This window comes from Typha angustifolia, chromosome 4 (genome assembly GCF_048772165.1).
Source record: "Typha angustifolia cultivar Huaian chromosome 4, ASM4877216v1, whole genome shotgun sequence".
Classification (NCBI taxonomy): domain Eukaryota; kingdom Viridiplantae; phylum Streptophyta; class Magnoliopsida; order Poales; family Typhaceae; genus Typha; species Typha angustifolia.
The window spans coordinates 8,160,034-8,185,226 of record NC_133242.1 but is presented as its reverse complement, the minus strand read 5'-3'; the positions used below and the strand labels follow the sequence as shown (position 1 = coordinate 8,185,226).

The 25,193-nt window shown below is 37.1% G+C and overlaps 1 protein-coding gene across 2 annotated transcripts in view; it reads right to left on the bottom strand.

Annotated features, from left to right (window-relative positions):
- Positions 1–23,614, bottom strand: part of LOC140759417 (protein CHROMATIN REMODELING 4) — a 36,019-nt gene extending 12,405 nt beyond the window's left edge. Inside the window, exons 1-7 of one of the 2 annotated variants that reach the window (XM_073095974.1) lie at positions 23,104–23,614; positions 22,260–22,495; positions 21,162–21,263; positions 20,321–21,073; positions 17,084–17,191; positions 14,097–16,919; positions 3,377–3,534 (exon numbers count right to left, since the gene is read on the bottom strand). In XM_073095974.1, the coding sequence (XP_072952075.1) occupies positions 3,377–3,534; positions 14,097–16,919; positions 17,084–17,191; positions 20,321–21,073; positions 21,162–21,263; positions 22,260–22,478 (4,163 nt within the window). In that variant the 5' untranslated portion in view covers positions 22,479–22,495; positions 23,104–23,614. Of the gene's footprint in view, positions 1–3,376; positions 3,535–14,096; positions 16,920–17,083; positions 17,192–20,320; positions 21,119–21,161; positions 21,264–22,259; positions 22,496–23,103 lie in introns of both variants that reach the window. The other variant, XM_073095975.1, reaches the window with a different exon arrangement.
- Positions 23,615–25,193: the final 1,579 nt, after the last annotated feature.

Genomic DNA, 25,193 nt, shown 5'->3' with positions numbered 1-25,193 from the left:
AAACATGAAATGACATGGAGCCCATATTTTTAACTTTTTCTTATTTCCATCAATCATCATCAATTAATTATTAGTCTAGTTGGATTTTCACAACCGATTACTAGTTGAGTTAAATCATCTTCACGATCATTTGATCCCTTAAAAGGCTTAGATAAATTGATGATGATGATGAGACTAGAGATGATAATGATGATAATAGTGATATTAATTGTGATAGTGATAATGACGAGACTCGGTCTTGTGACGATGATAATAAAGATGAGACATTTATTCCTGCCACAACCTTCTCAAAGAAGTATTATTTTTACAAAGAAGAAAAACTTTACAGATGCCATCCAAAATAAAAACCATGGGACAGACCTAGACAACCATGAAGAATAATTTATTAGAGACAAAAGAAAGAAAAGGGATCACCTCAAGCTCAACATGATTACAGCTAGATGAGGAAGGACTTGAATATATAAGTAGCAAAACATTAGAAGTGCACCCACAGGATAATGAGTTCTTCATCATTATCATCATATGAATCACCCCAACTAAAATTATGACACCCTTATTATACTTCATATCCACAATCTGCATATACTTATAGTGTGCCTGTGCCAATACTGGTCTCAATCGTTCTCGTGAATGTTCACTATCCATATCATATTATAGAAGAATTGTAAAATTCCTATTTATATGAAGACTATAAAATGTTACAATAAGCAATACTATTAGTGAATGAGTTTTGAAGATTATAAGTAACATTTAATGCAACATTCTCGCGTTATTCTTGTGCTGGCAAATGAAGTCTTTGATCCTCCCATTCTACGTTTAACTAGATATTAGTTTTAATTCTTGAACTATTATCAATTAATATTATGTGTTGAATATTATTATATGTTTAATTATATTATGGAGTATTCAATCATTAATATTAGTTTTAATAAATTTATTTAATTATATTATGTGTTGAATAATATTTATACTAAATTGTTGTTTTATCTTTAATAAAATAAGTCATTTATAAAAATAATCTAAAAGATAAAACACTATAATGTGGGTTTCAATACATATATTTAAACCAAAAATTAAAAAATTGATATGCCGAAGACCCAAAAATATCTCCAAATATCCTAAAAATTGTAGTAGAAATATTATTAATGCGTGCCAATGGCACGTAAAGGTGGCGCGGTCTACACGCCCCGTGCAGACTGCACTACTTGGCCATCGTTGGTTTCATCAAGCAACTACTACGATGTAGGAGCATAAAGGCAAACTACAGTCTTTGGGTATCTTTATTGAGTTAAGTCTGCTTAGGATTAAGTTTATTTGGACTATTCCTAATATGTCTTTTATTTGACCTATTTTCATGTATTTTTGTAACTTTTGTACTTAGGGTCTGTTTTAGGCTCAATTTATGGCCTTTGGATCAATAAGTTAGTATTTGGTTAGGTTTTATTGGTAACTAAATAAGTAAAATCTCTTTTGACCTGATCAAAATAGGATTTAAAGATGGATTGAAGTTTCAACTGGTCGAGATTTCTAACCAAAATGGATTGGCCGATACAACTGATTTGGCTGATATCCAATCTGAATAGTACGAAATGGATCCGATTTAGCCGATACAACAAATATCTAACGTTATTTCAAGCGGCCGATTCCAATCCTGAAACTGATACTTATAACCTTGATTTTGAGTATGTTTATGGTTTCTTATTCAACTGTTTTCAAAAAAAAATAGGATAGAGGTCTCTTGTAAGTTGTAACAATTGCTATTGTTTTGTTTCAAAGAAATACGGAAAGGAGACCTTCTACTCCTTCCTTCATGTGAAGTGTCAGTGAGGCCATCTCTTTGGTGTGATTTCGATGAGACAGAATGGTCTTGTAGTTATCACTTATCTATAATCTAATCCTCTTATTGTTTTCTTCTCTTTTTCTAATTCTCCTTCACAGCCCTTGTTTCCTGCAAAACAGCCAATGTTATCTTGTTTTCAGCATCTAAATCTAGATTTCAAAGCTTATAAACCCTACTTCCTAATACTTGTCCTTAAACCCAGCATCTAGACCCTAAAGCTAATATTTCTTATCCATAAATCGTTCTAGAACTCTTTTAGATTCGTACCTGAACTCAAGCTCATCAACAGCCTCTAAAATAGCCATATTCAGTATCAAATTGTTGCTAGAGAACCCTTTTCTTTCCTATACCAGTTTGGGTTCAAAATTTCATGATGCTGAATCAAGCTACTTATAGATATGTTGAGCTATCTTTCATAAAACTAGTTTGCATGGGATTAAGCTTGGTTTCTACTTTCCATGCAGTAACTTCCTCTCTTCTTGGCCTGTACTTGCCTTATTCAAACAAGTATCGATAATACTTGAAAAAGAAATGCACTACTATACTTTTGAAGTTCAGAATCATGAGTATCATGACCATGCTAGCCAACTTTGTAAAATAATAAGGTAAAACAAGTTCACAATTTAATTCTTCCAATGAACATAATAAGAAAGTCTAATAGATAACTCCACAAGTATTAATTTGTTTTAATTCATATAATATTGACTATGCAAAATAAAGAAAGAAACTGGAACTCACTGGCTATAATTGTCTATAGACGACGAACCCTTGGTGTTTCTATGTTTGTCCTAATTCAAGTTTAATTTAGTATACAACTTTACTTTAATGCTTTCACATCTCCAAAGAGTGTGATAAGTTTGACTGTGATGTCAACTGAAAATTATACTGAAGCAAGGAAATATACATAAAGAAGATTAAAGAACAATCCCTGAGGTAAATCATAGATGATGGGTTTACATGCATATATAACAAATAGCACAATATCATAATAAGGAAAATTCAAAATCAGAACTACGACCAACCATCTAGAACTCCAACTTAAGAGGCATTTGGTTTCTCATCTAGATTGAAAACATTATAATCTTCCTATTAACCAAAAAATTTCAGTTATAACTAAGAGAAACTAAAAAAAAAAAAAAAAGAGTGCATTAACCTAGAAACTCTTCTGTAAGAAAATTTCTAATGTTATACATGTTACATTGTATAGAATTTACATTTGTCCGATGAGTTTTAATTGCTGCAAGGTTGGCTGATAGTGTACAATCTAAAAGAACTATCTATACCTCCAAAATTAACCAGATAAACATTTAATCCATAGTTCTGAGATATCTATATGTTAGAAACTAAGGCAACCTGAAGTTTCCTCAGGAGGACGATTTACAGTCCCACCAATAAAGGACAAGAGATCCCTATTAAATACACAAAAAGAAATATTAGATACTAACAAGCGTCACAAAAAAGTATCTCATGTAGGAGAGAACTGTGCATTGGTACTCGCACGGAAAGAGATTACATTAGGCACTACATAGTACACACCTGACTCGTAAAAGCCTATCCCAATCATTTTCCTCAGTCCCATTGTTTGCGTTCTCTTCCTTTGCTTCAGATGCTGGCTCACGACCCTCACTAGAAGTATAAGGGAGAACTTCAGCTACCCCTGCTTCCTCATTGAGCTCATCGTTCCAATCAGTTGACTGATTTACACCGAAAACAGAAACAAAATCATTATCAAAGTAATAATGCAGTCAATAGAGATATGTTGTCAATAAGTAAATAAATAAAAAACCATTTAGAAACATAAGAGACTTCAACCATCACAAAAATATGAATGGTTGTTAGAAACTAAAGAATTTACCTCCATATCTAGAAATATTTATCACAAAATTACAGCAATAGAAACTCATTTAACAAATATAATAACTAGTAGGAAATGGTTGACAAAAGGAGTCCCATTCATATATTCACATAAAAAGAGAAGAAATATAGTAGTGCTGCATTTAGAGGTCCAACAGTTTGAATCTAGCCAGTATAACCAAATCTTTCTTATCTTATTTATCTATTATATAATAGGTAAACAATGAGTTTGAGCAATGGAAACAATCCTCTGAATAATCTAGGTAAGGCTGCATATATCTTGCCTTCCTAGACCCCTCATTGGCAGGAGCTGACTGCATTAACACTTCTATAATAGGTAGAACATGGGAGCTCTCTTAGATATGTCTCCACCGCCTGAATTCCTCCAACCACGGCAAGCTTACAAATATAGAAGAGCCACTTGCGACTCCCATCAAAATTTTAGTCGAAACAAAAGTATCATACAAGGTTCCTAGAATCGAAATCGAAATCAGGATCAGCCATCTGGAAAAACAATACATATCGGCCATATCGGCCGCTTGCATCGGAACAGACTATATTTTAATTACATAAAATTTTAAATATTATTTAAAAATGTAGAAAATTTTCTAAAAATTTAGAAAAAATGAGAGGAAAATAAGAAAATAAATATTACTCACATATGAAGCCTTAAAACTTAAAAAAATTATTAACTTACTTAAAATTTAAATTTTTTATGAATATCGAGCTCTCCCCTCCCCCCTCTCAAAATTTAAAACTTACTCAAAAATTACTCACATAGACAAGGTTCCCATTTTCTTTACTTCTCCCCCCTCCCTCTCTCAGGCTCTCAGCGATTGGTGCTGCCACTTCATCGCAACAGCAACAATAGAGGTTGTCAGATCTACTTGGTGCAAGAAGAGAAAAAGAGGAAATGAGAGGAATTCAAAATTGAAAAAAATAATAATAATAAAAAGTCATCCGAGATAGCCGAAGGTTGAGGTCGTTGGGTCTTCGTTGGATAATGTTGCTGGAGGTCGAGATAACTGAAGATTTACTTGGTCGCTGGTGGAAGAAGTGAGAAAGAAGAAAAAAAAAGAGAGAAAAGAGAAAAAGAGAGGCAGATGGAGGGGTGGGGTTGGATCCCACCAGTTTCGGGTAGGATCAACCCATACAGCCAATCATGTTCGAATCGGATCGGGTATCGGCTAAATCAACCGATACCCCAGCCGAAACTAGCCATTTGACCAGGCTGATCCCAATTCATATCGGCCGATCCCACTCGAGATCAGCCGAAACTGGAAACTATGGTATCATAGAAGTCCAAAGAAATAAGCGATGCAATAGCAAAACCTAATGAAAATACAGTAATTTGGCAACATTTGAGCTAATCTATTTAATGGATAGGTTAGAATAAGGATAGTCTCTCCTGGCCTCATTCTTAGCCTCCTCAATATCTAGGAAAGATATTTATGAAACTTTGTAGATAAGGATAAGGGATGATACCCCTTAATCCTATCTTTTAGCTATATATTTAGGAAATTTAGTAGCTAAATTTTCCTTGGCCTATATGAAGGCTTTTATACTTAGTTGTAAAAGGGATCTAAAGTTCTAGTAAATAATAAGAAGTGAGACTTCACCGAGAAAGCTTGTCTTACCTAAGTGTTATTGAAAGCTCTTTCTCATTTCTTATTTCTATCCTGACTTTATTTTGATGCTTACTTCCTTCTTCAAAGAAGTTAGAGTACCACGCGGACTTGCCAAAACTCTGAAAAAGCTTAAATCCCTAACACACTAGTCTAATTATTTAAACTAACCATTTATACGCTATGGAGATATTTTGCTTATAAGATGTATTCAATTATCATATGTGCTTGTTATAATCCAAGTCTAAGTTTAGTTTGAATCCAAATTAGCCAGAGTCTAAGAAGCACAAATATTTCGTTTACCCCTTCGTACCAATACTCTAATACATATCGGACCCCGATATGGTCTTGATACAGCCCAATATGTGGAAAGGGCTGAAGAAGTAATAGAATTAAAAATTTTAATTTTAGTTTTTCGATATGGCTTCGATATGAGGTGATATTACTCCAATACGGCGGAATACAACTCTAGTGCAGCTCCATTATATTTCTTGATCATCCACTTCTTTTCTTTTTTCTTTTTTGGAGGGGAACAGATGAAATAAAACATATACTTTATATCTGTAAAAGATCATCCAATCCTTCATAATACTTTAAGCATTGTTTATTTTATAATAAATTAAACATATAAATTTAAAGCTATTTAAAAATCCAAATTATTTGTAGATGAATATTTGAATTAGATTTCAGTGTTTTACTAACATTTTGAGTTTCATATCAGTTTCTATTACAATATTATTCTAACATTTTAGGCATATAGATACTAATTCCCTAGTTTTCTTTCCTTTTATTTTATCATTTATGGGATGTTATAATTTTTTACCATATGTTATATGGTTGATAATAAATTAAAAAATATTATTTGCTTATTTATTTACCGGCATATCCATGACGTACATATATCCTAATTTTAAGAATTTGTTGTTCCTTATATCCATGTCTCCATATCTATGCTTTATAGGCCCAAGTCGTTGAATTGCAAGAATTTACGGTCTACACAGTTCTAATAAAATAATCAGCAAATATTCATATTATGTCTAAAAAATATGAAACCAGATAGATTGATTCGGTAATGTCGTGATCTACGTTTTTTGTATTCAAATTTGTTTAGATTCGGACTTTATCAGAGTGGAACTGTGATCTAATCTAAGATAGATACAAAAAACTAGTTTAAAAAGCTTATTAGTTTGTTTTTCTTATCATGTTTTAGTTATCTTATGACTCTTTATTTATTTCATATAAATAAGACCTTTGGTTTGTAACCTAGGCAAGCATTGAATTATTGAATAAACTGATATTTCTTTTATCTCACTTTCTCTCTCCCATCAAGACCATACTCCAACCCTAAATCTTCATACCACTTAGCTAAGCCCTTCCACGACACTATCTGGAGTGTCTAACCACCACCAATTGGTCTCCACCAATCCCTAGACGCACCACCTAAAGCCTCAAACACACCAACAAGCTGGATCAACCGAACTAGCACCTCAGCCCTACACCAGTGCACACCCCATAATTCTGGTGCACATCGCCTTTAGAAGACCAAGACTGCCAGGTCGAGCCAGCACATACCCACCAAGCTCGGTGCACACCAAATCTAGACAGCAGCTAGAGGAAGCCCTTTTGCTGACTTAGGTCAATTCGGGTGCAACCCTAGTTGGATTGTACCACTATTGGCATCAGAGCTTTTGAGATGGCATCATTATTAGTATAAGAGCCAACGTTCCTTACTATGCCCACCACCAACACCATGTCTACAAGAAGGAATATGCAAATCTAAATTCTTTGACACCATATATCACACCACCTGATCTCACATCCGTGCTAGTCATGATGAGATCTACCCTTGCCGAGTTGAAAATGGTCATCATGGAAAACACTCTCATTCTCCACGAGATAAGCAACAACCGATTCAAACCCACTGTCGGTTAGATCTTCGGCAATGGCTGTCGCTACCATACCAACGCGTAGCCCTACAGGTCACCTTCGTCGCCGTCTCCTCCACCGTTGCCTCGACATAATGACAAGCCTCTCTCACCCTTGAGAAAACAAACTCAAGCTCTGTTGTAGCCCACTCCAAAACAAAGAGCAAATGGCGCTCCTACAAATGGGTTACGTGCTCCAGCTGCCACGAATATACGCAACCCCGCACATGACCCATGGACTAAGCATGATGACCAATGGTAGCCATACCAAAGGGCAACGAAAGTATCCTACCATGGCCAAGATGAAGATGGATGTAGAGAGCCATGCGGAATGGCAATTCAAACTTTCAAAGCCGATTTGCACTACTGAACTTTCCTAAGTTTAGTGCGACAACTTGCTTGACTAGGTCTATCAAGCAAAATAGTTCTTCTCCTACTAGGACAAACCTTAAGGCTCTAAGGTCTTGCTGACCTCTTTTCACTTAGAGGATGTCATCTTACGAATGGTTCCAATCATCCTAAAGGAATGGACCATTTCGAATATGAGATGAGTTCGCAAGTGTGATTTGTTTACAACCCGATCTATCCGAATACAAGGACTTTAGGGCAACTCTCTCGAAACTTGTTCAGACTATTGCTGCCTAAGCATATCAAGAGGAGTTTGAAAGGGTTGCTAATAGAGTTTTAGGATGGTTGGACTCTAGTCTTCGAAGCAGCTTCATTACCAGATTCCTCTATAGCGTACAAGTTGAGGTAAAGGCTGCCGGAACATCTTCCACACAGCATGGATGATGAAAGAGAAGCTTAGGGCACTGAATATTGGTACGAAGGTACATTGGACCGAAACAGACACACGGGAGAGCACCAGGCCACCCATGGCCACTGCAAGCACACTGGCTCTAGCTTGACCAGCCTATATTATGAGTAGATATGACCTTGAGAACAGTCACCCAGACTAGATCAAAAACCTCCTTATGATGGCTCGAGTCTATCTTTAAATTCAGAGAACAAACTTATTCTTGACCATATGGAGATCTATTTACGTAAATCTGGTAGGGTTAACATCTACCAAGTGAAATATCACTTCTAGTTCCCCAGCTGATGTAATTATTATCTATAGTAAATGCACCCTAACAATCTTCCCTAATTTGAATATATATCCACTATTATGTGGTAAACGACAATACATTGTTACAAACCGACTAGGAGGGCAAGCTGAATTACAGTGGGCACCGGCAACAAGGGTGAGGTTGAGGATTTGACATCCAACCCGACCATTTATCTATTTGATTTTTGTAACTCATTTGTTATTTGGTCATTTGCTCCGTAGAATTTATGCTAAGTGAGGCAAACCCAAGCTTTTTAAGCTAGGTTGGTTGAGTGAAGTTAGGTAACCACCAACAATGCTTGTGGTGTCCACCTAATTGTAATCGGTTAGGCCTATTTTGACTTGATGCATTAGGATCTGGTTTGAGTCGGTTGGTCCTAAGCTAATTAAACTAGAACGATCAAGTCAATTAGGGAGCCATTATATAATATGTGGTGCACTCTAATCTGAATTATCTTGGATTATTGAATTATTCTCTCAAGATCGACCATCTCCTTCCTTGTTCGACTTAACTCCAAGCGTGGTTGCCATAACCACCACCTAGACCGGCTATCGCTGCCTACCTCCTCGTCTGACCAAACCCCTTGACCTCAAGGTATGACTCTACTTCTCTATCACCATCACTACCGACTACATCATTTCCACCACCACCACCACTATATTGCCACTCTTGGCGATCACCACCACACCCATTTTGACCACCCATTTCTACAATATATTCCGATATATTTGTCATCCATCCCAAATCTATCACAACCTCAAAACCACAAATCTATCTAACTATGGGTTCTCCAATTACCTCTTAATCTTGATGATCCTCGGTAACTCTAACTTTTTGCTCATGACTTGAAATCTAATTTCGTCTTCGGGTTTGAACTCGCAATAATCATGGGGTTTGGAAGGCATGCGTTTTAGTGGTATCAAAACAGGTTGAACATTGAACCACCTTGAAGCTCCATTAATGGTGAACACAAGATCTCAAAGGACTGGTGGGAAAATGGTGAACATGGAAGACCATCCAATCACCGTGAACTAAGAAAAAAGAGTGGGGGATACTCTGATCGACCCTACCCAATCGAATCCACCCACAATTCGTCAAGTTAGGTCAGAGGGTAGACATGTCTCCACGAACGAATACCCCTTTATATGTTAGAAGAGATGAGGGCGGATCAAGAAGCGGTGAGGGCATCGCAAAAGAGGATGCTGGCACCCTTAGAGAGGATGAAGACGCCCTTAGCTGATGCACTTACAACAAGGGTGACCTTCCCGACCCCTCTACCAACGGCCACACCCATGGGCCAACCATGAGGACGTCCTCAACCAAAGAACTAACCATTGCTGCCCACTCCACAAGGGTAGCCGGAGGTGTTGCTTACGCCACTGCCGGGTGAACCCGATGGCCTTTGCAGAAGACGGTAGGTGACATGACTCTGAAGATGATAAATTAAGCATGAAGACATGAGAGCCTACTACTAAATAGGCTGAGGGCGCCCTCATTTCAGACCTACACCGCGACATCCACCTGCGAAAGATTGAGCCATCCAACCTCGATCAACTCGACTAAACTTTTCGAAGTTCCAAAGAGGTGATCTCGTGGAGTGGCTTCATCGTGCGGAATAATTCTTCACTTTCCAAGGGATAACAAATAAGGTATTGCAAGCAAGTTTCACCTTGAAGGTTCCGCTATGATATTTACCAACGACGGGAAAGGTGTGCACCTAACCTTTGATTTTATGGATTAGGATCTAGTTTGAGTCGGTTGGTCCTAAGCTAATCAAGATAGGCCGATAAAGCCAATTAGGGTTTCATTATATAACATGTGGTGCACACCTAATCTAAATTATCTTGGATTATTGAATTAGTCTCTCAAGATCGACTTTCTCCTTCCTTGTTCGACTTGCTCCAAGCCGTGGTCACCCTAACCACCACCTAGGCTGACCACCGTTGCCTATCTCCTCATCTAGCCGCACCCTATTGACAGAACGGCCCTACTTCTTTATCATCTTCACTACCAACTACATCAATTTCTACCATCACCACCACCATACTGCCACCCTTGGCCGATCACCACCATGCCAATTTTGATCACTCCTTTCCATAATCTATTCTAATAGATTTGTCATACATCCCAAATCTATCACAACCCAAAACCACACGTTTGTCTAACCGTTGAATCTTTAATAACCTCTTAACCTTGACGATCAGCGATAACCCTAAATTTTTGCTCGTAATTCAGAATAATTCTGTCTTTGAATTTGTGAACTCGCAGCGATCATGGGGTTTGGAAGGCATGCCTATCATAATTCTATTGTCAAGTAGATACACCACGCTGCCAAATGTTATGTAGGATGCACATTCAAGGCCGTCTAAGCATCTAATTACATTCAAGGTCCTACAAGCATTTAAATGTTGTTTTATCAAAGGAAAAACCAGAAGTAGAAAAGGAATCTTCTAGGTTTTTATTTGAAAGTTGTTTTACAACTAACTATTAAGCTCGTGTAAATACTCTATAAAATTTTAGCATGGCAAGCCAACTCTTTTTTGAAATTCCCTGGTGCCTAGGCACCATATAGCAATGGGGAACTATAGGTAAGGAAAATAAGAATCTGGTTGAAAATTCCACTTCTTCGAAGCTCCACATATCACAGAAAGTTTTAGCTCGAGGTGAAATTCTAGTTTAGAATTTTGAGGTCAAGATAGATGCGCTCCTTATGAACTTTGACAAAACTATAATATTCAATGTTTTGAAAAGCGGTTGTGGCACCGGCTGCCCCGCCAACAACAAAGGTGACCAACCCATGGCGACCTGGCTACTAGGGCACGCATAGCGGATCGCCAAGTCGCATGGTGGGTCGAGCGGCCCGCTAAATGAAATTGCGGGTCAACCCGTAGTGGAGGTAAGTTTCGATTTTTCGAGTCGGATATTCACTATTCATTAACCACCTAAGTCATTAACCATTTTAAAAAAATTCCCAATTGTTCTATCCCTCACCCTCGATTTGAGCCCTAAAAATTCTTCCTCTCAATCGTCTCCTCTCGATCTTCGAGAGGCAGCGAGAAATCAACGGTGATGAGAAGTTAGCAGTGGCAAGAAGTCGATGGCAGCAAGCGAGGTACCCATCAAACCAAAGTTCGTCGGATCGGCCAATCCTAATCCAGATTTGCCGATCTAAATCAGGATAGGCTAGATTTGACCAAACCGAGTCAGATCTAACCCGGATACGACTCGAAACATCAATTATTAATATCCCCAAGCTCTTTCTTTTTCTCTCTTTACTCGTTTCTTCTCACTCACTCTTTCACTCCTTTCTCCTTTTATTCTCACTCTCACTTTCTAACGGAGAGATATAGCTCCAACGAACTCCGACGACGCAAATCTCACTCTTACAAACTCCAACGAACTATGGTTCAAGTATTCATTATTTGGAATGGTCACATGATCCATATGCTGATTATTATTTTTCTCAATATCTTCCTCAGTATCCTTAGACATAAGATCCACATATTAATTATTATCTTCCTCAGAGACAATAAAATCTATTTGATATAAATATATGATACAACCATTCTTTAGAGCATCAAACCCTTATTTTTAAATTTATGGTGATTATGATGACGACCATAGGGATTTACGAAAGCCAACTCGGTATTTATCAACTTTTGACTTTTGAGTAAGTTAATACTTTTATTTAATTTTTAAGGCACATATGTGAATAATTATTTTTTCTTTTCTAAATTTTTAGAAATTTTTCTACTGTTTTAATATTTAGAATTTTACGTAATTAAAAAAATTCAATCCTATTTGTCATCTTTTCTAAATTTTTAGATATTTTTCTACTTTTTTAATATTTAGAATTTTAAGTAATTAAAAAAATTCAATCCTATCCGGGTAACCGATACGGCCGACATGTATCGTTTCTCGAAAAACCGATCCTGATCCCAATTTTGATTTTTCAAACCTTGCCTCAAACCCTTCTCTTCTTCTCTTTCTTTTCTTTTCTTAATTTCTTCCCTTTTCACTCTCGATGGCTACCTCCCGGTTGACATCCAATGTGAAAGGTTGCTGTCGTAACAATAAGTTCCTCCTAGTTTTATCCTTCTCTTTCTCCCTTTTACTGTTGGCTTTCTTCACTACTACAATAATAGTAGGTTCCTTCTCTAATTACTAATTAGTAATTAACAGTGTTAAGTGTTAATTACTAATAGCAATAGGTAAATCACTGATAAATTTTCTGTATTAGTTTGTGAATCACAACAAGCATGCTTTGATCTATAAATCACCGATTTATATTAGTATTAAAAATTATAAATATACTACATATAATTTTTTTAAATATTTTTATATAAAAAATACTAGACCGCCTTGTCACCCACTTTGTCACCCACCTTCCGCCTTGGCGCTAAGCGGTGGGGTGACCACCCACCATCCATGGCCGCCTTTCAAAACATTGATAATACTTCAAGGCTTAAAGCAAAGTACTCAAGAGCTAAATGTAAGATTTGAAAAGGATGAGAACAATAGAAGAAAGAAAAAGAAAAAAAAAACAACCTTGGCCATCTTTAAGCATTATTGCATTAGATGATGACTCGATAAGTATGAGTTTTCCAAGTTCCAAAAAACTACAGCTAGCTCTCTAGCTATAAATCTATTGGTCTTTTTAGGACAAGTAAAAAAGGGGAGATCAATAAATTATCAATCAGTTGCTCAGTTGTAGATAAGCTACAACTATGCAGACAAATACTGAGTACTAAGTTTTTCCTAGTCAACTCATAACTGGATCAAATATAAATTTTAATCCAAATTTTTAACATGCAATAGAACTTTTTCAAAACTTCAAATAATTGACCATAAGACATTCCAAAGGGTGCTTTGATGACCCTCCTGAAGATGTTAAGACAATCTCAAGAGGTTTCCTATTGCATGAATATAGCACCATATCATGACGCCAGCATTTATATACTTGTAACTGCACATATTTTTAGATAATTAGACTAAACAAGAAACTCAATATGTTTATGTACGGAAAATTGATGGATTTAACAGAAGTATCATGCAGAAAAGGCGATGCAGTCATTTGCCTACTGTTATCTAGAGTTCACCTTTAAAACTTAAAAGTTCACAGTAAATCTAAGAATAGATTGTGTTATAAGAAGTGGATCCACATGGCAAGCAATGCAGATATTCTCTCATAACTGGTTGATTTGATCATTTCACAAAATTAAGAGGCCAACAAGTTAACCGTAAAGAGTTGCAAATTACAAGTCAATCAATAATTAATAGTCAATCCCCTTGAATATAACACTGGAACTTCAAAATTTTAGAATATAAAAGAATTACCATTATCTAACAACTTAAATTTTTAGAGTAATTAGTAAATTAACATAGCATCAAAACAGGAGGTTCTGAGTTTAATCTCACCAAACCTACCTTGTTTAAAAGATTTTCCACCTATTTAAGTCAAGTCTACTTTTTGGGCTTACTAAGAAATGTCTCAACCTCCAAAATTAGGGGTAGTATTAGAAAAAAAAATATTAAACTACCATTCGCTAATAGCTTAAGTTTTTGCGATAGTTAATGAGTTAACAAAAATCATAAGAAAATAACCAAGTGAGAATATAGATTATAACAGAAAAAAATTGGTTGTTATATAAGGAATATTAGAGAAAGAGGGTGAAAGAAATCACTGGAAGAAGTTGAAAACAGAACAAACTAGAAATGTGAGTATCTTTCATTTGTAACTCACCTTAACAGTACCAAGCATATCATTTTCTGTATCCCCGTCAGTGCTTTCAGAAACAGTTGATTGAAGGTCAGATCGATCAAGAAGCTTCATAATTGCCATTTCATCCCAGACAGCCTTTGTGCAAGCAGTTGTACATTTATCTTTATAAACATCTCCCAGACCACCAGCCCTCCTCCTATGTTTAGGCTGTTCACCATCAGCAATAACATCGTCTTTACTTCTAGAAGCTTCTTTTCGATCTTGCCCATTTACCCCATCAGAATCACCGAAAAGTTCTTCTGTTCCCCACCGAATGATATCCTCTACTTCCTTCTGAGATTCTGACTTATTCACAAATAGTTGATCAAGCATCAATTTCTTCTTAGCAAGTTGCAAGATGCGCTCCTCAACACTGGCCCGTACTACAAGCCTGTAGACCAGAAGCCTGTTTGATTGCCCAATTCTATGTGCTCTATTCATTGCTTGTATGTCAGCATGTGGATTGAAATCAGAGTCATAGATGATGACAGTATCAGCTGTAGCCAAATTTATTCCAAGGCCACATGAGCGTGTCGACAACAAGAAAACAAATCGACTTTTGTCCTGATTAAAACGAGCAATTGCTGTTTGACGGTCTGCCACAGACACTGAACCATCCACTCTTTCAAATGTTTTAGGGCCAAATTCTATAGTTATGTAATCTTCCAGAATATCGAGAAGCTTCGTCATCTGAGAAAATATAAGGACACGATGCCCATCCCGATGTAAAATCTTAAGCATAGAATGCAACACGGTTAGCTTTGCTGATGCCTTTATCCGCATCTCATGCAGGAACTCTAGTGTACCAGATTCAGGTTCAGTTCCTTGAATAAGATATGGATGGTTGCATACCTTCCGGAGCTGCATTACAATATTTAGCATTGACTGCTGCGCACCACCTTTTCCAATATTTCTTAGTATTTGATAGTTTTTTGTAAGCATGGCTCGGTAGTATTCAGCCTGGATGGATGTCAAGTCAACAGGAACCATGCGCTCAGTCTTAGGGGGAATATTTTGCATTGCATCCTTCTTTAGCCGTCGGAGCATATGTGGAGCTACAAGTTTCTTCAGCTCCTCCACTTTTTCTGCTGTAGTGAGGTCATTAAAATTCTCCTCAAATGCAGTGAGAGATGGAAATGAATCGGGCTGTAAAAAGTTAAGCAAGTTATACATTTCGCCTATGTTGTTCTGCAACGGAGTTCCAGTCAATAGCACCCTATGTTGAAATGAGAATGTATTCAGTAAACCAAAAAGTTTGCTTTCAGAGTTCTTCAGACGATGACCCTCATCAACTATCAGAACTTCCCAAGAGACCGTACGAAGGTGAGGGGCATCAGCAAGCACCATTTCATAAGTCGTCAACAAAACATTGAATTTGTAAGATGTGGTTTTCTTACCAGTCCCAATTGGATAACTGGCATGCCATTCATGTTGGCGAATAATAGATCTTGCTTTTGCACAACCATGATATTCCACAACATTCAGATGAGGAGACCAAGATGCAAATTCAGCCAGCCAGTTAGGCATTGTAGACAGAGGAACTAGGACCAGACATGGCAACTTAGCATTAAATTCACAATACAAAGATGAGATGAAAGCACAAGCAGATACCGTCTTGCCAAGTCCCATCTCATCAGCAAGAATCACATTTTTAGACTTGTGCCAGCATTTTCGCAGCCAGTTCAAAGCTTCCAGCTGATGAGGAAAAAGCGCACCTCCCTGAAGCTCTTTCGGTTGTTCCACCAAACAATGAAGTTCTCTACAATCACCTTCTGCCCTTGGAAGATCACTCCTGCCATCATTATCGAGAGTCCGAGATTCAAACCTTTTGAATTCAATGATTAAATGGGAAGACTTCTCGATGACAGGTTCATCTAATCTTTCCCAGGTGCATTCATCATATGGTAACCCATACCATTTAACTAATGCCTCTTCCTTACCATCTTTAGAAACACGGAGAGCAATAACACGTTGTGGTTGGCTCCACTTTTCTTCACAAATGTTTATCAAAGCAGTTCCGTACTTTGCTTTGTAATTCTCTAACTTCCTTTTTGCTAAAAGTTTCAGTTCTGATTCAGGTAGCCAGCAGTTATGAATATTAGATTTGCCCACCCATTTAACAAGAAACTCATTAACGACACTAGCTTGGTCCCTGGGTAATAGTTCTTCCACCACTTCTGTAGGTATTCTAGTTTCAGCTGTATCATCTGGTTGAGTTGCTATGCTTGCTATATGGATGCCTTCAGGATTGCATGGAATAGGAGAATAGGAATGCTCTGATGTGGATGATGTACCATTACTTTTAGGAGCAGAGAATTGTACCTTTTTGGTTTCTATAGAAATTTCTCTATCAGTTTCTTGTCCAGCTTCAATAGAATTTACAATATCCTTTAGCACTTCAGAACTTTTTTCTGTACCGCAAAGATCCTTCGAAGATTCTATCACTAATGTCATAACTTTGTCATTTTTCTGACCTTTTTCAGTTAGTTGTGATTTGTCAATACAGTCTTCATGTGATGCAACAATAGTATCCACATCTTTTTCCACATCACAAATATCTGTTTCCATTGGGCATCCCTCACCTTTTCTATCCTTGGCACCCAGAAAGTTTCTGCCCTCGTAACAGTCCTTTAGAAGTTTGCCATGGTTTCCTGAAAAATTAAATTCACAAGATGGTAGTCCATCTTCTAACCTGCCTGAATTGCTTTCTGACACAACTTGCTCTGATGCAGACTTATTTATTTGAGTGTAGGATGAAGAAACTGTGATGCTTGTTTGTACTCGACAGCCCAGAATTCGGTCAACCTTATCAAAGAGGAAACTGGGCTTATAAAAATAACTGTCAAGGAAATGGATGGGAAGTACCGTACAATTTATTTTTAGCCTCATTAACCACATCTAAAGTGTGGCAATGATACGTTATACTTCCAACTTCTAGAAAGAACAAAAGAAAATGATGCTGATTATACCTGTTGAAGTCCATCACATGAATTCTCATGTGTTTTAGCTTTGTTGTCTTCCACCTTTTCTTGTTCATCTAATCCTCGTGATGAGGGAGGCCCACATTCAGAAATCATCTAAAAATTAAGACGATAGTAGATTACAAGGTTATGTAAGACATTCGGCATAGAAGAGCTTCATCCTTAAACAACATGCATCATAGTAATTAGTAAATCAATCTTTGATTCTTCATAGTAATCAACAAGACATTATTTCAGAATGTTTCTTGTCGAAAGTTTCAAGCGAGATACAAGAAGTGGTGCAAATATAATCAGTTGCTAAAATATAATGAAAGTCCACGGTAATGAGTTTGAAACTGTAAGCTGACCTAATATCTTAAAGTATCTGACAAGCAATGGATACTCCAAATCTTGAACCAAGCAAATACTACACAATGACTACTCACTCAATGCCTATGTGAGGAATCTTCATGAAAGATTATTCTGGCTACTATTTAAATTATCTCGCTCATATCAATCACTAAAATAATTCAAAGATGCATTCATCATAAATAATTCCAACCCGAGAAGAGTGAGGCAACCTCAAAATTTCTTATTTATATTTGTTCAAATTTGTATATAAAATAGCAGAGGTATATGAAAACTATAATTGTTTTCTTTCTCACAAAAAAGCTGGATGAACACACACACACACCTCCTAAAGAGAGGCAAAGAGCAATGACATGATAATCATATAGTTATGATGTAGGAAAGTTGCATATCTGTAATAATTTATTATTATTAGGGCTTACTATTTTGTTTAGATTGAATCATCGATGGCTGTACCGGCGGCGTACCAGCACATAGCACGAGGGGTGTTATATAGCATCCTTCCTAATAGGATCGCTACTCGCCATCAAACTCATTATTGAGCTACCCGTTGCCGATCACTGTCACCTGAGCTCACGTCGGGTGCCCTAGCCCGGCGGAGGAGAGAGAGAGAGAGATGATGGTGAAGGTAAGCAGCGATTGGTAATTGGCGATGGCAACGGTGAAGACGAAGGTGAGTATCCCTTACTTTTTTTCTCTTTCTTTTACAGCACGGTCAGCAAGTGCCGTGGCACGGTCCGTGCCTGTGGCACGACCATCGTTGGATTCAATATAGATTTAATTTGAGTTTACTTATGGGCCTGGGGTTGTCCGCACCAACTTACTTGAGTATCTAGATTAACTATGTAAATGCGATATTATTGCAACGACAAGTTTATGGACAAATTCACAAGTCATTGAATTGTACAAACAAGATTCAAGTATATAGTCAAGTCGCATAGTTTATGAAAGACTAGATAGTGCGGAGAAATCAAGACGGAACAAGTTGTTTTAGGATTCAGTATGTAGGTTTCAAGACCTTATCCGGCTAGCCAAAATGCAACCAATTAAGGAAACTTAAACAGCATCCAGATGAAATTAACAGCATTTGAACAACATGCACACAATAGCAAAGTAAAGTTCATATTCTGAATTTGACTTGGAGTTTCCTTTGGAGGTTTTTCCTAGCATGAATGACAGATGTATCACACATTTAATTAAGTGAACCACATGCAGAGGTTGACATGTGGATCCAAGTGTACTGAAAAGAGAACTCAAGGCAATTGTACTCCCATCTTATAAGAGTCCTTTAGTTCCCTGACGAAGATAAATTCATATATTGTGTGAGGAGAGCTTCATTACATATCCATTGCTTGAATCATAGCTGCTGATAATTCATATGCATCGAAGGAGTTGCATAGTTCATCAAAATTTAATCATCATCGATACATTTGCTTTTGAGAATTTGTTTGTCAATCAGGTGTTTACCGAAGAGAGGTGATCTACCTCATATAATTCATATTCAAGAGGTTACTTAAACATATTACAACAATTGAGTATCAAAAGGGATTATAAATAAGTCTTAATTATATTGCTTGGTGAAATAGATTAATTGGCTTTGGGCAAATTCATGGTTTTTTTCCTCTATACAAGAGAAAGATTTCCCATGTTAGAAAAAAAAAATGTGTCATGCATTCAGCTTTTTATTTTCTATTCTTACTCAAATTTTCGCCCACCGACTTGTTTGATTTTCATAGCTAGAGTGGTATTTGGATTTTCTTTTCCTACTTAGTTTTGATTTTCTAAATACGATTCTTAATCAGTTTTTCTAACGCTAGTAGGATACGGTTTTCCTAAACCAATTCGCATTTGGTTTTTAATTGTCACTTTGACTTAAGAGTTTTATCTTTTTCATATCTCTAAACCTAGTCGAACTAGTAATCCTATCTCCTCTGAAATTTTCAAGTCATAGTGTAGGAAACATTCATAAGCCTATTGGGACATGGACATTTTTCTATTACTTATAGGAACTAGTCACTTAATGGATCCATATATGGACAACTAAAGGTCTTAACACCAGGCAACGGGAGTCCTAACTTCACTTGGACTTATACTAACCAAAACAGGACTCTAGCCTAACTAAATATGATTATTGAAGAATCCTGCTGCTGAGAATTAGGCCAAAATCTAATCCAAAATTTCCCTGAAATAAAAAAGTTAAAAGAAAAACTAAGGGACATTAGCTAAAACCACTTAGCTGGACTGTGGGATTGAATCCTAATTTGTAGCCATAATAGAATTCACAGTTTTAACTCAATCAAATATGATACGTTTGTCCAAGAAAATATCTGAGCTTGAGCTTATGAGAATGGAGAGGACACCTCACCTGGATACAAGTTAACAAGCTCACATAACAACCCTAGTCCATTTATCTTTGTTATGTCATGTTGATATGGCAAATATAGCATTTTTACTAGCAGCTAATACTGACATTCAGAACATTGTGATATCCCATCTCTTATGCTCATATCCAACATTGCAAAATAAACTTGACAACCAATTTTTACATATGAGATGCATCTACATGATAATCTATGACAATCCAAAGACCATTTTTTTAACATAAGATTTCCAATATAAGGTTGAATGTATAACCTATTTGTGGAGCTGATATATGGTACTTCCTTTCCAAAGATAATTAAAGCAAATCACAAACAATATAATTAAGAGAAAGCAACTCTTGTGAATAAATATTTCAAGGTCGGATAATACCGACAATGCTCACTTTCTAGGAAATCCACAAGTCTCACATGCAAAAGCATTCGTGCAAGACATGGATTTCATGCATATGATATAGACAAAAACTGGTGCATGTAAGGAAGTTAGATGAAAAGTTACCTCACGCTGTTTTCGATCAGTAGATCGAATTTTCTTAGATTCTTCCTTTGTGCTCACTGCAGAATTTCGTTGATCCGATGATTTTCCCTTTGAAGGTAACTCGCTATTACTGGGACAGGAAGATGCTTCCTTAAATGAATCACAATTAATAGCTTTCAACCTTTCAGTTCCAGATCTCTTCTTCTTTTCTAACCTTTTAATCTTTTTCTCCTTTTTACTGGATTTCTGCGTGGATGAAAATGATGGCAGTATAAGCTTCTTTGCTTTTACGCCATTATTATGTAGATCAGATTTGTCTTCCATTGACTTGTCTAAGAGGCCTGACTTCACGGTTTTGTCAAGTGAAGGGAACTCCTTAGAACCATTTCTCCAACGCAACGGTGACAGAGTTTTCTTTGCAACCTTTTTATCTCCTCTTTTTGAAACTGCATCCTTGGATTCACAGTCAAATGAGTGCCTTGACTTGGCACTATGAGAAGAATCATCAGGGGAACTGTCCAAGTCCTTTTCGTTGTATGAATCTCCATGAGAAAAAGGAGTTTTTCCTTTGTCATTGGATTTATTCTTTCCTACGATGGAGCTTCTACTAGAAAGTGAAGTCTTGTCATGACTGTATAGTTCCTGTGTCTTAGAATTTTCAAAAACCCTCTTTGTTCTTGCTCGTCTAGAACTCGCCTCTACATTCCCCAATATTTTCATATTATCTTTGTTCTCAGAGCATTTTGGGCATTGCCATTTTCCAGGCGGTGTGCGCTTTTTTGAAGAAGCAAAATGAGTTACGATAGATTTCAATACATCCTAATTTTCACCATAGAAAGAAACAAAGTTACTCTAAAAATACCTTAAGAGGTGGCTTAAGACACTCCAAATGATAAGTCCTTGGACAAGTATCACAGCATAGTAAATTGCCACCAAGATCACATTCTACACATTCAAAGTAATACTGCAGGGAAATACAAGTCAATATAACACAGAAAAAATATGATTTTGAAAGAGAGAATTTGAGGTAATTCAAGCAGAGTTATAGCATAGAAGAAAAGACTTTGATTGTCAGTACTACTGTCCAAGTTTTACATAAAATTTGGGGACTCGTAAAAGGGTATAAATAAAAGAGTATACTGGCAGCTACTGTGAAATAGAATATGTTATGCTAAAGATAAGTAAATATGCTGTAAAAACAAATAAAAATAGTGTATGTAATGTTTGACAGCCAACAAAGGTAGCATTCTAATAAATTTGTACTACAGTACATTTTGAATTTCCTGAAGAAAAGACTACAATAAACCCCTAAAACTTTGTTTCCCATATTTTTCCTCCATGATATTGACAAGATGGTTTCAGGGAGGGAGTAAAGAAGATTGACATATTTACTGTCATGAGCATTCATTATTCTAAAAAATTATAAATGCTGAGCATTCAGAGAATCTTCCTTGTGACCTTTATTGTTTTACTTCCTATATGTCTCATCTCGTCCACTATGAAGCTTCTACTACCATCATATAATCCATGCATCAAAACAACAATTTGTCTATCATACTAGCCAGAATTGTTAGCAGCATATTTTTTATGGTAGGCCAGCTGTATAATTGCTATAAAGTTGTAATATGTGAATAGTAATGATGTACGAGTAACAATAACATCAACCTGTCATAGGACTCCTCGGCCATAAGTAGGATCACTATCTTCAAGAGATTTATCTGTGCATACTTACTTTTGTTCACTTTTACACTAATGTCTATTAGCTTCTCAATCCATGCATCGATTTACAATGCAGCTTCCACAAATAGGCCAACTCCACTTGCAAGGAGCATGAGGCAAGAAAATACACAGGTTTTTCAGATATCCAGTTAATGAAGTAAACAACATTATCATCCAAAAAGAGTAAAGGAACAACACGCAACTATGTAAATCAGATATTCAAGAGAAGGAAATATCTTACACCATCATGGCCTTTTATCTTATTGGCAAATTGGGAAATATCTCTGAGACCTTTCAGCTTCCTTTTAACAGAATGACCACTTTGTGGAGAGTCCGAAAGTGGTGGCATGGCCTCTTTCCCATTAGACAGGTCCATTGAACATGATATCCGTTTCCTCTTGCGCTTCAACAGCCAATTCCCATCTACCACATTATCACACAAGGAGCTCTCTTCCCTCATATTTGGAGCCTTTAGCCCTGCCACATGCATCGTTATGGGCACAAAGAAACATGAAAAGAGTTCATCAATTTGAGCATCATAAAAAGAGCATATAAAGTTATATTCCACCTGCAAACTCTAAAACGAGAAGCTCCCACAGCTAAGAAGAATCTACTATCCAACAACTAACTTCAGATAATGTATCCACATTATCTGTACCACGAGATAAAGCAATGGGAGGAAAGAAACTCCATTGGATATACTAGCAACGCGTCTATAGAGCAATTCAGCTATAACCTAATCAAACTAATCGATGAAGAGAAACACCATGACAAGGAGAAAAGAGCATAAAAGGGGAAAAAAAGAAAGAAAGAAATCCCCAACTAACTAGCATGATCTTTTCTCTCACTCTTTCACAAATATGCATAAATTCAACCCATCATCATATTTGCCCCTTTCTTCTTTATTTGACAAGAATTAGGCCCTATTGTTCCTTTCCCGCCTTAAAAATGCGCCGAACAAAAGCCGGCAGAATCCAATCACATCAAACAATCAAAAATCGATAAAGTAGATGGAATAGGGCACATTATCCACAAAACTAGAAGCAAAAAATGGAGGTTTTCAAAATCTGAGAAGCTCATCTCACCTCTAATCCGCAGCTATAACCCTCAAATCTGCGGCATCTGAAGCCTGGAGAGGGGAAGGGGGATGGGGAGGAGGAAGTCGCGAAAGGGATTTCTTCTTCGTCGCCCGCCCCTCTTCCCTTTCTTCTTTTATCTCTCTACCTCACAACAGAAGACTTGTGTTGTACGGGAACTCGGTCGAAGGAAGGAAAAGGAGGAGAGTCATCTCAACTATCGAGGGCACTGGGGAATATCATTTTGCCCCCACCACACCTATGGGCGATGCACCCCCCGGAGGGCTTCCACCTCATGGCCCCACCAGACTGCCCGCCCATCAGGAGCTGACACGTCACGGGATGCTGACATGCGTTGGTCGTGGCGGGTAGGGTTACTTGGTGTGTGTGCGCGCGTGTGTGCGCGTTCGCCCTTCTCCTCCTTTTGGGGAGGGGTGTGGGGTTGCGAGAGCCGAGGCGGCAGCACTAGTCGCCGTCTCGGCGGATGGTCATGGCCGTGACGGCGATGTTGAACGCGTAATTTTGGGTTCTATATGTGATCAGCTGACCTCTCAGACGAAACGAAGAAGCTCATGATGTGCAAGAGTTTTATTTTTCCTTTTTTTAAATTTTCTTTTCTTTTTCACCTTTGTGGTGCTTTTTGTTCTTTTGTTCACTATATAAGCATAAGTAAAATAATAATATTAATGCTCGGAACAAACCAAGGTTGTCCCCTCAAAATTTGGAGGAGATCCTGTCATCTTAGAGTTTGTGAATATTAGTTAGGATAGTTAATGGTAATCTAGGATTGAATAGATTTTCCCTTTAAAGCTGTGTTTAAGGCAAGCATGAGTGTATTAATCTTGGTATATATCAAGCTTGAAGTAAAGCAATATTAAATGCATTACCTAATCCAAAACTATGGTTTTCATACACGTGCTCCGTAAATGATGCCACGGTCCTAAATTGATGATAATTCTTTTATGGTTTGGTTTTTCGCTTCCTTATTAAGTTAAATAAACTGCTGAAGAGCGGACGTGCATTAGCAGGAAGTGTGACATTCCTATGTTAATTGATGATACTTTCTAATTGCAAATTCTTCTTTAAATCTCTCGCTATGAGATTTTGTTGGTTGTTCATAGAGTCATATACACTTTGTTAACAATAAAAACAAAGGCCATAGCATCTCAATGCACGAAATTTCAATTCCTTCTTATTAATAATAGATTGGAGGTTATATGTTAAAAATTAAGTATGGACTAATTTAGACATAATATGTAACAACCTATCCCTAAATAAAATAAAATAAATTAAATTAATTAAACTTTTTTGCATGGCACAACGTGGCCGGCCATGCTGGGTGGCACGAGCTGAGGGTGCCACGCACCCGTAGCCACCGACCTCACCAACCAGGCCGCGCCAGCTAGCTCCGATAGGCCCACCGACGCCGCAGCCGCAACGTCGACGTGCCCACCGCCTCTCTCTCTCTCTTTAAATCTCTCTTTCTCTCTCTCACACACACCCGAGCTCGGGCTCGTTGGAGCCAAGCCGCCGACGAGAGGCCGGCCACTGACTGACCAACAGCAGTCGGTGCCCTCCCCACCGGCCCAAGTCCGCACTTCCCTCCCCTTCTCTTTCCCTTCTCTTCTTCTTCTTCCATCCTTTCCTTCTTTCTTTCTTTCTTTTCTTCTTCCTTTCTTCTTCTCCCTTCTCAGTGCCTCCTCCTCTTGCTGCAATAGTGCTAGGCCAAGCCCAACACTATAGCAAAAAGAATTATTATTATTTTTATGTTAATTATATAATTATTTTCCAATGTTAGATTGATTAGTTTATTTAGATAATTAATTATTTTGATAATTTATACTCACTAATATAATTTTACTAAGTATTTTTAGTATAATAATTTATTAATTATAATTATAAATATTGCCTATAAATTTATTTATAGTTTAGTTATTATTTATTAGTTTAATATATGTAGTCTTATTGATAATAATCTTATATTTATATTTATATTTATATTTTATATGACTATTTTAGTATATTATTATTGTCAAATAGTTTGTATAAAATGGAATATTAGACTTGTACATTATTTTTGTATAATAGGATGATGAGTA